Below are 15,086 nucleotides of genomic sequence, written 5' to 3'. Positions count from 1 at the left end.
AATGACCCACTTTAATCAAACTTCAGCTATCTTCAAACAAAATAATTACATCTTTAAAGCAAGAGTCTATTAGCCATGCACCAATCCTCTGTATGACATATTATTGAAAGGAATAAAGTCACGTAAATGATATTTATAAATGGCACCTTCATCTACGGAAGTTAATTCAGACATATAGAAATAGAACAGTAAGGATGAGAATGAACAGTAACAAAAGTTATTTATCCATCAGTCTGTCATTAGAAAGGAGAACAGTGCAGCTGAGTACTAAGCATATAATCTGAAATATTAGCAATAGCAAACTGAACTACCAATGCAACTCAAGGGGTTCCTTCAAATGAAAGCAACTAGCTCTATGGACTAGATTAGGCAGGTGTCAACTCATTAAATTAATGACACCAGTGGTTCCCAAACTGTGGTCTATGAACTATGAGCAGTCTGTGGAGAGCTAGTTGGCCATAAGATGCTGCCTCTCCTCTTTGTTTCTACCTGAGTTGGTAAATTAAAAGAAGCTAAACGTACATTAAATAGTATCCTAATATCACCTTTCCATGTAAGCAATTACTCTAGTTACCACAGGGATGTCAATCCATCTTTAATGGGAAAAGAGGGGGCTGTAATAGATGATCTCTATGAAGATGTAGTCCACAGTACGAAAAAGTTTGAGAAACTCTGTACTAGTTTTTACATAAGCGTAGCACCATACCTGGAGACTGGGATTTCCTTCAGACGGTGGTAATGATTACACGAACTGTAGCCAAGAATGCACAATGGAACATAACGGATGAGGGAATAAAAAGAAAGAAAAAGAAAATGGAATGAAAATGGTAAGAATGCAAATGAAACAAAGATGAATCACTAAACAAAATTAGCACTGGCACCATTGTGGACATTAAAAGGAACGAAATAACTTCATACTTCCTGCCCCATTCACTAACTTTGAGTGCAAAAAACACCCTTGTTAACCTCATCCCTTGATTAAGTGCAGCTATTACTTATAACTTTGACAATGAAAGGTTAGGTTTCAGTCCATGCCACCTTTCATTATACTTTCTCCCCCTTTTTAATGCACTATTGGCTGTGGAAACAAAGAGCTAGATCCTCAGCTGATGTCAACCATCCTAATGCAATGAAAGTCCCTGGGGCAAGATTAGTTTATAGCTAAGGATCTGGCCCAATATTTTATGTTAAGCTATAAGTACCTGGGGTGATATCCTAGGCCCACTGGTGCACGAACTGGCCTGTGTAGCCCCCTTTGGCATGAATTGAAAGTTCCCTAGTGTACTTCAACAAACAGCTCTAAACTGAAGCCCACTAGAGAACTTTTAATTTGTGCCAGTAGGGGCTACGTGGACCAATTAGTGTGTAACACATGAATGCACTTTAGAAATCATACCCCGATAGTGTGCATTCCTGCTCTGTGTAGACAAGCCCTAGGTGAAATTTTATTATGTCTTAAGATCTCACCTAAAGCATCCTTATTGCATATTTGTGGTTGTACAACAGAACACAATAAAGACCATGCAGTTGTGAGAGACATTCTGTCATTAGATTCGGGGAGAGTTTACTTCAAATCAGTAAGTGCCATGAATATACTTCCCCTCTTTTTGCCAGACCCCAGATCTGTTAATCTTTAAAATACACACTACAAGCCCATCTATTCTTGACAGAATTAAGCTTGGAGGAGTTTTCATGAAATGCTTTTATTCATGGGTGGGCTTTTGATGGCTTTAAGGCCTGACCTTGTAGATACTCAGATGCACAAGTTAACTTTTCCCACATGCAGAGTTTCAAGAAGTTAAATCTTGATCATAGTGCTTATTTTGGGGGGTGTGTGGGGGTATTTATTTACATGGGAAGAACCATCCATTCTATGATTTTTAAGGTAATTAAGCAAGCTAGTCAGACTGGTGCTCACTGCTTTTCTTATAACCACATAATAAATACATGGATGGATACGTCGTCATATTCTGTATAATTTAATTTCATAGGTGCAATCCGGTGTATTCCAGTTTAAAGGGCTTTTCTCCATTCTAAGTGAAGTCACTAAGTGATGTCCCTTTCCCTCCTGATATTACTGCAGAATTCATTCTTTTCACCTGTGATAGTCACAGACCTTTCTTGGTATAATTAGATTCTTATTATCTCTCTGCCTCTGGATGTTTTCTGATCATTCCAGCCCTAATTCAGCGAAGCACTTGACCACCCGCTTCAGTACATCCCTATTCGGCAAAGCACTGAAGCTTAACTTTAAATACTTGTTTAAGTCCCATTAGAGTCAATAGGACTTATGTAAAAGCTTAAGTGCTTTGCTAAATAGGGATAATTTGCTGAGTCAGGGCTTCTTGGAAAATCAGATTATCAGTATGTATAAATATCCATGACAGTGATTAGAGCACATAAAAAATAAATTCGCTATGGGACTGAACCGGAGACCCAGATCTGACCACCCCTGAACTTTGGAGAAATTTGGATCTTCATGTAAAGTGCGTGGCACAGGCCTATCATGCTGGTATCCCCCCTCCCCCCCCAAACACACACAAGAGAAGGCCATTGCATCGAAGTTAAATGAATTCTTTGCATTGGTCTTCACTGCAGAGGATGTGAGGGAGATTCCTACTTCTGAGACATTCTTTATAGGTGACAAATCTGAGGAACTGTCCTAGATTGAAGTGACAATAGAGGAGTTTTTGGAACAAATTGATAAATTAAACAATTGTAAGTCACCAGGACCAGATGGTGTTCACCCAAGAGTTCTGAAGGAACTCAAATATGAAATTGCAGAACTACTAACTGTGGTATGTTAAGCTATCACTTAAATCAGCTTCTACACCAGATGAAAAGGAGTACTTGTGGCACCTTAGAGACTAGCAAATTTATTTGAGCATAAGCTTGAAGTGAGCTGTAGCTCACGAAAGCTTATGCTCAAATAAATTTGTTACTCTCTAAGGTGCCACAAGTACTCCTTTTCTTTTTGCGAATACAGACTAATGCGGCTACTAGTCTTATACCAGATGACTAAAGGATAGCTAATGTGACACCATTTTTTAAAAAAGGGGGCCAGAGGCGATCCTTGCAATTACTGGCCATTAAGCCTAACTTAGTACCAAGCAAATTTGTTGAAACTATAATAAAGAAGATTTATTAGCGAAGATGGTCAGGGATGCAATCCCATGTTCCGGGTGTCCTAAGCCTCTAGCTGCTCAAAGCTGGGCGTGAATGACAGGGGATGGATCACTTGATCATTTCCCTGTTCTGTTCATTCCCTGTGAAGCGTTTGGCATTGGCCTTTGCCAGAAGACACAACAGTGGGCTAGATGGACCATTTATCTGACCCAGTATGGCCATTCTTATGTTCTGAGTTACTTTATTGTAGGCAACAGAACGTTTTCCATTTGCTGAGAATGTAGTTTGTATCTGCTATATTTTTTATCTATTAAAGTGCTTCCTTCATTTTTTTTTATTTCATACATATTATTAGGGCAGTTCCACCAGCATAACAACTGAATAAAACTGCAGAGACCAAAGTACATTAAAGTCAATATTTAATAAAAAACATTAAATGCATTTTTCCTGTTATTCAACTGGTTTGTCAGAAAACCATTAAAACTATTTCTAAAGTAATTGAAATGACTTATTTTCTGAATCGCTAATAACTAGGGTTTTTTTAAAAAGGAAAAAGCCACAGGTCCTCACATATCTTAGTGCATCACCATATATTGTGCAGCTCTATTGATAGTTCAAAGAAGGAAAATGATGGAATTAATTACTGAAAGTTAATTTTTTATGCTACAATTCTCCAGAGTGCACCATTACAGCTTTAAATTACAGAGAAAAGAAGTCGGAAAATAAAACAGAGAACTAAAGCACAGACACACACAAGAAGTGCTGATGTAAAAACAGATATGAATCAAAGAACTGAAAACTATTTTTTATAGTGTATGAAAATGAAATAGTACTGTAAAATGAAACAGTAGCCAAGACCACGGAGATTTAGGCAGCACATTTACCATCCTACCCTACCAGCTTTTTAATATTTTAATTACAATTGGAAAACTTAGCAGTAGTTTCAATTATGACCATTCTGTTCTGCAGACCAACTTTTGATACTATGCCAGTAAAACCATAATTAACTGATACAATCTAAAAGATGTCTAATATTAATTGGATATTGCTAAGCACTGGTGGAAAAAATCTAAACAAATGGAGTCTAAGCAAGTTGTCTATAATTAACTCCCCATAAGCTCTTATTACAGTGCCCACTGAGGACTGATGTGCAGAATTGCACATCACAAATAAAAGTAATCTTAAATGCAAAAGGACACCAGAATTATGACCTAATTCAGCAAATTACTTAACATAAATGGTCTCATCTGAACGGGGTAGGGGGCGGACTACTCATGTATTTATTATTAGGCACGTGCTTAAGTACCTTGCTGAATCAGGACCCACGAGTATTGCACTGACAGTAAAGTAGATTCAGACCACATTTCCCTTCAACTAGACCACCACACAGAAGTATGCTAATTCAGCATGATGCATTAGCAAAGCGTAGCTGGGATTCAGTTGAAGAATACAATGCTTTTGCATTTTATCCTACATCGTACTGCTAATAGAAGGCTAAATCCTGGCCTTTGCTGCCAAAAGCATGCACAACAGAGGTAACAGAGTACAGCCAGATAAGCATCTGCCACTAGAGAAAGTCTGTCACACAGCACGATGTCTCAAGAGAAGTATGCACCGTGTGTGTGCGTGTGTGTACGTGTGCGTGCATAGAGGACTCCTTCTTAGTCGGTCATTTATTAAATGCACTGTGTCTGCTTCAATTCAGTGTTTCCCATGCTTTTGAAAGCTGAGCCTCTCTTCAGGAAATTGAAACCAATTGCATCCCCAATGCAAATCTGCCAAATGTTTGCAGAGGCCTACTCATCTTAATTTATACATTTTACACCCCTCCCAACCCAGCCCCATCCTTGCACACAGGGGAAAAACCGTTAAAGATCTTCATAGCATGACACTTCCTCTCATGCATGCTTCAGTGGGCAGTGAAAAAGTGAACAATGTTGCCATTTAAAGTACCATTACTGACTTCTGAGTTAGCACCTACTGAAATGGCTCATGACTCAGAGCTATTGCAAACTCAGGAAGACATCACTATGTCAGCTATACTCACTCACTTCTCACATCACTATGTCAGCTATACTCATTTTCTGCATAACCATAACAGTTAGAAATGCACTTTTATTGAAATGAAAGATGAGACTCTGGAGAACAATCCAGAGGTATGTCCAGGCCCCCACCCGAGTCCTTTGCTCCTTTTCCAGAAGGAATGTCCCACACTTTGGAAAATATCATTTTAACTGATGCCAGCACGTTTATTTTCTGTCAATATTCATTTTGGGCTAAAGTGTGCCTGTTAGACACAGCTAACATTAAAACGCAGTGTGGAGCCCCAGGGGAAGTATTGGGAGGCATTTTCCCCTACCTTATTCCCATCTCCCGATAGGTCTACAGTCTACATTTTCCTGTTTTTTTAAATCAATGGTTCACTGAATTTTCTACCTTGTTTTATTGTGTTTATACAACTTACCTACAGCATGCAGAATTATCTGATTTGAGAAAATATCTACTTATCACAGTTTATTTTATTTTTGGAGTTTTCTTGATTTGATCTCACTAAGTTCACAGCAAGGGAAACTTATTTTGCTTCAGCTGGGAAACCACTGGCAGAGCCCAAATGTCATCAAAATAAAAGCTAGTTCACAAATTCGTTGTGGGATATGATTGATAAAACAGAGGCAGGAAAGAATGATAAAGAAAATGCAGCTCTATACCCTCCTCTTTAAAATAAATACCTGTATTTTTTTTAAAAAAACTAACTCTCTCCCATTTAGTGTGGATGGAAAGTGATGCTCATATAGTCTGAATCTACTCTCAGTCTAAACAGATGTAGGAAAAGGTAGGGAGAAGAAAATGGTATATGTTCTTATAAAAGCCATACAACCCTAGGGAGTTATAAATCAAATTCACTGTCTTAATTCTCCAAACTATAAATTATTATTTTTTACCTGAAAAAGACCTCAAGCCTGTTTTCAAATTGACTCCTCCAGTTCTCAACCTATAATCTTGAACCCTGAATTTATACAACCATCTTTTATGGGACTGATTTTCTGAGATATACATTTTTGCCATGCTTTCAGCTTTGTCTCTCAATTAGTGAGGTTCTCCTATGCATTTAATAAGTGGAGTCTATTGATGTAGCTACAACAATGAATAAGGACAAACACAGGGATGGATTTTAAGCAGCACCACAACTTTATTAAACTTACCCTAGGGAGGGGAGGAACACTACCTGCCCATCTGCCATACTTGGCATTTTAAGTTGTTCCATTGCAGAGGTTATAGGGCTATTACCATATCATGTAATATAACTGATTCTCCTCTGTCTACCTCTATGACTTAGCTTGTTCTTCTCAGTCCTCCCACCCACAAAGAGAGGGTACTGAAAGGTGTGACCTTGGTCCGCAAAGGCCACAAGATCTTCCCCTAACCCATGAGTACAAAGCCCAGCAGCAAAATCCCAGGCCTTTTGCTTCTGGGAATTGTTCCTTCTATCCTTTTAGGCACATTGGAAAATGGCTGCAAGTTGCAATGAACTAACAGCCTTACTGAGTGCTACCATTAATTATTAAATTCAATTCCTATTTAATTTAACTGCACCTCAAGGATTTGTGAGGAAGGCAAAAAATTCCCCACGCCTCTGTCAATTTGGCTCCTCTGGGAAGAAAACACCCCTCTGAGCCAGTGATGAGCTACCAAAATCTTAACAACGGGTTCCCTCCTCACCCTACGAGGGGGTCGTTGCCCCCCCCCCGCGACTCCTGCCCCATCCAACTCCCCTGCATTCCTTGACGCCCCCCCCCCCCGACCCCTGCCCCATCCACCCCCTCCCCTGTCCCCTGACTGCCCCCAGAACCAGGCAGGAGGGGCTCGTGGGCCACCGTAGTGGGTGCCCACCCCTAAGAGCCAGAGGCACCTGCCGGGGGCAAGGTGGGGAGTCCCCGTGGTGCTTACCTGGGGCAGCTCCCAGGAAGCATCCGGCAGGTGCCTCTGGCTCCTAGTGGCAGGGGGGGCGTAGCTAGGGGGGGAGCAGGAGGAGTGGCCACTCCCCCCACTGATCACATCAAAAGTGGCGCCTTAGGCGCTGACTTCCTGTGTGCTCTGGGGCTGGAGCACCCACGGGGAAAATTTGGTGGGTGCAGAGCACCCACCGGCAGCTCCCCACCCCGCGCCCGGCCCCAGCTCACCTCCGCCTCCTCCCCTGAACGCACCGCCCCGCTTCTCCGCACCCCCCCACCCCCTCCTGGCTTCCCGCGAATCAGCTGTTCAGTGGGAAGCCTGGGAGGACTGAGAAGCAGGCGGTGGCTTCCCACTCAGACCGAGGGTGGTGGAGGTGAGCTGGGGCAGGGAGCGGTTCCCCTGTGCACCCCCCGGGCGGCCCTCCTCGCACCTCTCCATCCCCCGCCCGAGCTCACCTCCGCCTCCCTGGGCCTGAGCAGGAAGCCGCCGCTTGCTTCTCAGCCTGCCCCGGCTTCCCGCGCGAACAGCTGATTTGCGGGAAGCCGGGGAGGGAGGGGGCGGAGAAGCAGAGCGGGGCAGTGCATTCAGGGGAGGAGGCGGAGCGGAGGTGAGGTGAGCTGGGGCCAGGGGTGGGAAGTTGCCGGTGGCTGCTCTGCACCCACCAAATTTTCCCCTTGGGTGCTCTAAGGCTGAAGCACCCATGGAGTCAGCACCTAAGGCGGCACTTTTGGCCGGTTAAATTTAGACACCCTTTTAGAACCGGTTGTCCCTCGTGGAACAACCAGTTTTAAAAGGTCTTCTGAATTTAACAACCGGTTCTAGCAAACCGGTGCGAACCGGCTCCAGCTCACCACTGCTCTGAGCCCAAAACAGGCTTCCAATTCAGGGTGAGAAGAGTGGGACTGCTGGCAGAGAGCAAAGAGAGGCTCCACATGGCTCAGGCTAGACTTTTAGTTAATGAAAGGGGAGGGTGAAGGACCAGTCAAGTCCCTTCCTCTCCAAGCTAGCCAATGAGACTCTGAATGGGAGAGACACCTCTGCATCCCCTCAGCATGTGTTTTCCTCCCTTACTCAATTGGGCTGTCCCAGCTGCAAGCTGCCCCATCAATTTTCCCTCCAAGTGAGGTGGGTAGGTGGCATTTCATGAGTCCACACTGGCTGACTCCCTTACAGTCTACATTTTCAACATGCAACTCTATCCTCTTACGTGATATATTTTCCAACAGCTTCCCCCAGAATGAAGTCAGTCAGTGAAGTCTATGCTGCTTTGGATACTCTTAAACTGGTAAAATATGTTATTTACCCTCCTGCCATCTTACACTTTCCCAGTAGTAACCAGCTATCTCCAAGAAGGCCTTTCTTGTTCCCTTGCCGTAGGATGAAAACAACAACAACAAACCACTTCCTTTCTATTCCGATACTTGTGTTAAAAGGTCATCAGCAGCACTATTATACTGCAGATTCTAACTGTGGCACGCTCTCTTTCTTGGCCTGCTCCACTTTGGAAAGCTTTCAATTATCTTGATTATGTCTCTGTACTGGGGTCAAAAAGTTAGTCTCTAAAGGTCCATTCATTTCTGTTAGTCTTCCCTTTTGCACCAAATGTTATGCAGCGTTTGAAAACCTTGCTTTCTTACAAATGGATTTTCTGTCACATTTTAAACAAGCCTCCAAAATAAACACTGAGTAGATACACTACTTTCAAAAAAACAGCAGCAAAACAATGTATGTCCTACATCCCATGCAAAGTGCATCCTTTACAGAGGGAAGGGAAGGGTTCAGTATGATAAGTTATCTTTATGATGACTATTAGGCAATCAGACATTAAGCATTCCTTTCAGTCTAATATATCTATCTGTATATATTTTTTTCATATTAACATACTTCTTACAGACAGCAGAGAAATAGGTCTATAGGAGTAATCTGAGTGAGAGGATGGTGTCTTGGAGAATTGGAGTAAGGAGGTCATTTCCCATGGAGAAACAGCCTGGAAACCAAAGGGAAGATGGACTGGGGCAGGGAAATGCAAGTGATATGCAGGCAAGATGCTGGAAGTTTGGAAAGGATAGGGAAATGTGTTCGGATGTAGTACATGAGATGTAGAGCCAGGGAGATTTGTGGAACGCCTTGATGTCAGAATGAGACTTTTTAGCTTGATACATGGTGAAATAGCAACAATTCTCAACATATTTTATTACACCAGATACTGATACCTCCAGTCATGTTGAATGGCACCTCACTCCATGATTGGTCCCATTGACTTTAATGAATCAAAACCATTCATTTTTGCAGCAACCGTGGACGTCATGGTGACAAAAGGGGCTGCGCAGAGAGAACATTCAGTTTTCAAACTTGTTCAAGAGGGTTTTTCGGCCCACAGAGCTGCATGTGCCAGTATCCTTTGTTTAGTCATTCATGATACTTCTGTGAAATCAGACAGTCATTCTCTCAGCCACACACTGTGATCGACATATCGTCATGTCACGCAGCGCTAGGATTTTGGCTTATATGCAGTGAAGGTGGCAAGCTACACAATGAAGCTTCATGGCATTTAGAGCCTGTTTCTGCCAAGAGCTAGGGACCCTAATCTTACCTTGAAGAAACCTCAGAATCTTGAAGGACTGGGCCCTTATTCTCAGCAAGTTACTCTTGCTGTTCATGTGTAGTCAGTCACATCTGAAGTCACTGTAATGAGAATGCTGCTAAAGTCTAAAACTGGCTAAGCTCTTCCATCAGCACCCTGACGAATTTTACATTTAGAATTGCCTCACATGCAAAAAACTACCTTCCTTTCATGCTATCTTAAAGTCTAGCAATTTCTTGAAAGGTAGTGGCGAATTTTGTCCTGGCTTCTTTAAGGGAGTTCTATACACCAGCTCTATAGGAGACAAAGGCAACTTTTCAAGAGTATTAACTGCTCTCATACTGGACTTCTTTGAGGGTTTTTATTACTAGATGTATATGTTTATGTCTGATTGGATGTAATGTCCCCAACCCCACCCATTTTGTGGTACATCTTTCCTTATCTGTTTCTTGTGTCATCTCTCACCAGGTAACTCCTAAATCAGAGAGGGGAATCATTGCAAAATGACACATAATGTACTACCAGCTTCCACCAGCCCAGGGAATAGAAGAGCGGAACTTGAAATCAAGCCTATAATTCATATGTGCCAGCCTGTTACTGTTATGATTAAAAACAATAGGATGATGTCATCAATAAAATAAAACAGATTGAAAGTGAAAGAGATAAGAAAAGAGCTAATGGATCAACACTCATAGGGCCTGATCCTGGCACTCTGATAATGCAAAGTGTACTTCAGAGAAGCAAAGAGTTTCCAGGATGGCAGAATCTCATCTGGGTTATAATCAGTATAGTCAGCTTTATGCCACCCATTCCCAGGCCCTTGGCATACAAAACCTGTCAGAAGCGTTAAGACACCAGGCCATAGTACACTGCACACTAGTAATCCTCAACTGGCATAGTAGTCTGTTAGGGGCTCTTACAACCTGGCATAGTTTAGAACAGGCTCATGGGCTTCTTTAAACTACTTCGGGTAGGGGGACAGGTGAAAATCAGCTTCAGGATCAGGGAGCTGCTGGAAGAGTTCCTTTGTGGCTCCTGTTTCACATGTAACCAGCACTTACCAGAAACAGCTGACGATTTAACCCAGGTTATAGCTATTCATAAACATATTATCATTATTGTTATGATAGTGTCCAAAGATCCCAAACAAGACTGGGTCCCACTGCACCTGTAGGCATGGTACACATACGCAGGAAGATACTGTCTGTGTCCCACACAGTTAAACTAATTTAAGACAAGATACAAGTGAAAACAAACAAACAGGAGGGAATGGGAGAGAGAGGAGAATGAGAGTAATAGAAATAAGTCACAGCGAGTACATCTAGTGAATCATGTGTACACAAGTTTCTACCACATGTGGGCATGATCTTTCAAACTGCTAAGAGGTGACTTCAGTGAGACTTGAACATGCTTGGCATCTCTAAGGAAGTACCCTGAAGGATTGCCCTGTGTTTTTGTGGGGTTTTTTGTTCAATGGGAAAATCCTAACTGGGAGTGAATGACAAAATGGGGACACCAGGGTTCCTAACTGGGAAATTTCACAGATTTAACCTCTAAAACATGCCTAAACACTCAGCTGACAACACTTATTTTATCAGCAGCAGAGAAGAATGTTATGATTAGTCCATGTGCTAATGAGGAGAATGGATGTAAATTAAGAGCTATTACAACACTTTTCTCATGTGTCTCAAACCATATTGATCACATGGAGAAAAACAACCATCTTTCTTCTTTTAAGTCCTTCATTTAATTTACACAATCTCCACTGGAAAGTTTCCCACTTTTCAAATGTATTCAGGTGCAAGGCTTTAATGTTCACTTTTAAATTAAGATGGCTGGGGGTTTGGAGGGTATTTTTTCATATCTATTATCATGGTGATTCGAATTACATATAATAAGAAAAGCTATGGAGATCAAACAGAAACTTCCAACCCTTTTAACTGCACAAAACAAGAATACAAATCCCAGAACTATTAGCTGCAGAACCAGATTGTCTTATTGATTTCGGGATTGTCTATATGGTGGGGAAATGCGCTCTAATGGAGTAGAGTTCTGAAGTGCACTGAAGCGTTGCACATTAATTGGTGCACGTAGACCCTGCTGGTGAGCTTTAGCAAGGGGCAACTATATTAAAGTTCACTCGAGAACCTTTAGCATACACCAGGCTCCCGCTGCTGCCAGATAGCTCCCAAGAACCATACCACTGGTTAACTTTTAAATATTATTGAACAGTAACATGGAAGTGAATATGTGCATTTTATACAACAACTTTCCAATGATTACATTGAAATGTATCTGCATAGGCACTAAACAGAAGTGGCCAAAGCAAACCACTCAGATCAAGATGGAAAATGGCATATTGAGGGCTGCAGTCTGCTCAAGTTGCACCTCCCTACTAATGCTAACAAAGGAAGAGGCGCTCTCTGTTCCATTCCATAGAAATCCTTTTGCTGGGAAAGGCTTAAATGCTTCTGGCCTAACACATTCTACAGCAGCTACTTTCAGCACTCTATCCAGATTCTGCAGTATATCCAGTTCCAAATCCTTGACACTTATTGTTTTAGTCAGCTCCCCACCTTTAAACCTGTGCTTTAATTCTGTACTACCATGCTCAAACCCTTTAGGGGTAATTTCACCAGACAAGGAATAGGAGAGGAGAGAAGTGATTAGGGTAAGTGAAGATCAGAGGATGCATTTCAATCCTTCTTTACAGGTATCTTCATGGTCCTCCTCATGGCAGCATCTGAGCATCTCCCAAGTATATAAAAAGAGAAACAACAATAAACAATGTCACTACCCCACTTCCCAGCCTGTAGGAGAAATAGTTTGTGATTCGTTTGTAGGCTTTTGGGTTTTGCTTCTTCTTTTTTTGGTTGTTGCTCTCCTCTGGACTTTCTCTAATTTGTCTACATCCTTCCTGAAATGTGGCACCCAGAACTGGACACAATACTCCATACTTAACAGCGTGGAGTACAGATGGAAGAATTGCTTCTAGTGTCTTGCTTACAACACTCCTGCTAATACATCCCAGAACGATGTTTGGGTTTTTTGCTACAGCGTTATGCTGTTGACTCATATTTAGCTGGTGATCTACTATAACCTCCAGATCCCTTTCTGCAGTACTCCTTCCTAAACACTCATTTCCCATTTTGAATGTGTGCACTTGATTATTCCTTCCTAATTGGAGTACTTTCAATTTGTCCTTATTGAACTTCCTATTTACTTTAGACCATGTCTGAGTTTCTCCAGATGATTTTGTATTTTACTCCTATTCTCCAAAGCACTTGCAACCCCTCCCACCTTGGTATCATCCACAAACTTTATAAGTGCACTCTCTGTGCCATTATCTAAATGAAGATATTGAACAGAACTGGACCCAGGACGTTCAACCACGTACTGTGTAATTCTCACACTTAGAGCCCAGAGTCTCACCAAGTTCATGACTCACAATCAGAGCTGGGCAAAATTCAGTGGCTTTTGTCTCTAAGAGTTTCATGCAAAATATTTGTTGTGGTTTCAGCTCATGCACGTTCACCTCCCACCCCACTCCCAAGTTTTCTTTCACATTTGTATGAAGGCCAAACACTCAAAGTGAAACCTAATCAAAATCAGAGAGAGGTTTCAGCCAGAGTTCAGATCCTGGCAAGAACTTCCACAAATGTGGAGGGGAGGGTCAGCTCTGGTTTTGGCTGGGATCCATCTTGTGGAGAGGAACCTGAGTAATTAAATTCAGATCCCCATTTCCCCAAAATTTCAGGGGCTTTTGAAGCTTTCTGGGGTCATCTCTAATCAAAACTACTGAGTTTCACCATTGACTTCAATAGGGGCAGGATTCTGGAGGAATTTGGAGTGCAGTTGGCACGGGTTCACTTCAAACTGGACCATCATTATGAATCTTTTCAACTTTGTATTTCAAGACAGCTTTATGGGCTTTTTGGTTCCTGATATATGGTTTGTTCAGCTCTATTCAGAACCCTCCCCATTCCAGAGGAATTCTCAGTGAGACAGATTTCTCATTTGTCTTCCACAGGGGAACAAACACAAAACAGGATTTAGCAGACGCAAGAATCCAGTCTATAGATTCCCAGGCTTGGGCAGGAAAGTGAGCTTGGCAATATAATGGCACGTCATGCTCAGACTCTTGAAACAGGAGAGTGGCTGTCAATGGTTCAGCAGCAGCATCTGTGGTTTTGAGGAGCTACACACCATATGCCAGAGAGCTCTTCTCCTACCTTTAAAAAATTTTAGCACTAAATGAGAGGGAAGAGTTTTACTCAATTTTAAAGGTAAAATTAAATGAGTAATTTTCTAAAACCTTGTTGATAAGTGACCCATAGACAATAGTTGCTAAAAAATGAAAAAAAATCACTTTGATACAATCCTATATCATGAGAAAAGGAAAGAGAAAATGGAACCAGTATGTAATGTAACATTTGCAGACTTGTACTCTACCAAATACCTACAGAGCACCTTATAGTGCTTTCCACTGAATAGGCTGATTAGAAAATAATATTTTCCAGATGCTCTAAAATATGTAACTACAAAAAAAAATTTGTATTTTAATTTGGACATTACTATGGCAAACAAGCAATTGTCTGATATGCAGTGACAGATATTATACTGTATTCAGAATGCTCTCCCCATGCTAGCAATCTAAGCATAATGGTATGTTATAAAAACACGCAAACTTCAACAATTCCTCTGAGAACAATAGTATCCCAAATATCTGTGCAGCTGTTTAGTAAAGACTCTCTTCTTGACAAGAGTGGTTGGTTAGATGCTCATAGGCATAAAAAAAATTGCAAGTTCAAGGAAACAATTTCTTAGGGAGTTCTGTTATCCTTAAAGGGTTCCGGAACTAAAGATTAGCAATATTTAAATCATAGAATCATAGAATATCAGGGTTGGAAGGGACCCCAGAAGGTCATCTAGTCCAACCCCCTGCTCGAAGCAGGACCAATTCCCAGTTAAATCATCCCAGCCAGGGCTTTGTCAAGCCTGACCTTAAAAACCTCTAAGGAAGGAGATTCTACCACCTCCCTAGGTAACGCATTCCAGTGTTTCACCACCCTCTTAGTGAAAAAGTTTTTCCTAATATCCAATCTAAACCTCCCCCATTGCAACTTGAGACCATTACTCCTCGTTCTGTCATCTGCTACCATTGAGAACAGTCTAGAGCCATCCTCTTTGGAACCCCCTTTCAGGTAGTTGAAAGCAGCTATCAAATCCCCCCTCATTCTTCTCTTCCGCAGACTAAACAATCCCAGTTCCCTCAGCCTCTCCTCATAAGTCATGTGTTCCAGACCCCTAATCATTTTTGTTGCCCTTCGCTGGACTCTCTCCAATTTATCCACATCCTTCTTGTAGTGTGGGGCCCAAAACTGGACACAGTACTCCAGATGAGGCCTCACCAGTGTCGAAT

At 41.9% G+C, this 15,086-nt stretch overlaps 1 protein-coding gene across 8 annotated transcripts in view; it reads right to left on the bottom strand.

Annotated features, from left to right (window-relative positions):
* CCSER1 (coiled-coil serine rich protein 1) overlaps positions 1-15,086 on the bottom strand; it is a 1,152,782-nt gene that overhangs the window by 122,950 nt on the left and 1,014,746 nt on the right. For 2 of the 8 annotated variants that reach the window (XM_043545155.1, XM_043545159.1), the window contains one exon: positions 707-751. The exons of the other annotated variants lie outside the window; for them this stretch is intronic. In XM_043545155.1, coding sequence (XP_043401090.1) covers positions 726-751 — 26 coding nt within the window. In that variant the 3' untranslated portion in view covers positions 707-725. The remainder of the gene's footprint in view (positions 1-706; positions 752-15,086) is intronic. 8 annotated transcript variants of the gene reach the window in all.

This window comes from Chelonia mydas, chromosome 4 (assembly GCF_015237465.2).
Source record: "Chelonia mydas isolate rCheMyd1 chromosome 4, rCheMyd1.pri.v2, whole genome shotgun sequence".
NCBI classification, from domain to species: domain Eukaryota; kingdom Metazoa; phylum Chordata; order Testudines; family Cheloniidae; genus Chelonia; species Chelonia mydas.
This window is presented reverse-complemented; position numbering and strand designations above follow the sequence as displayed.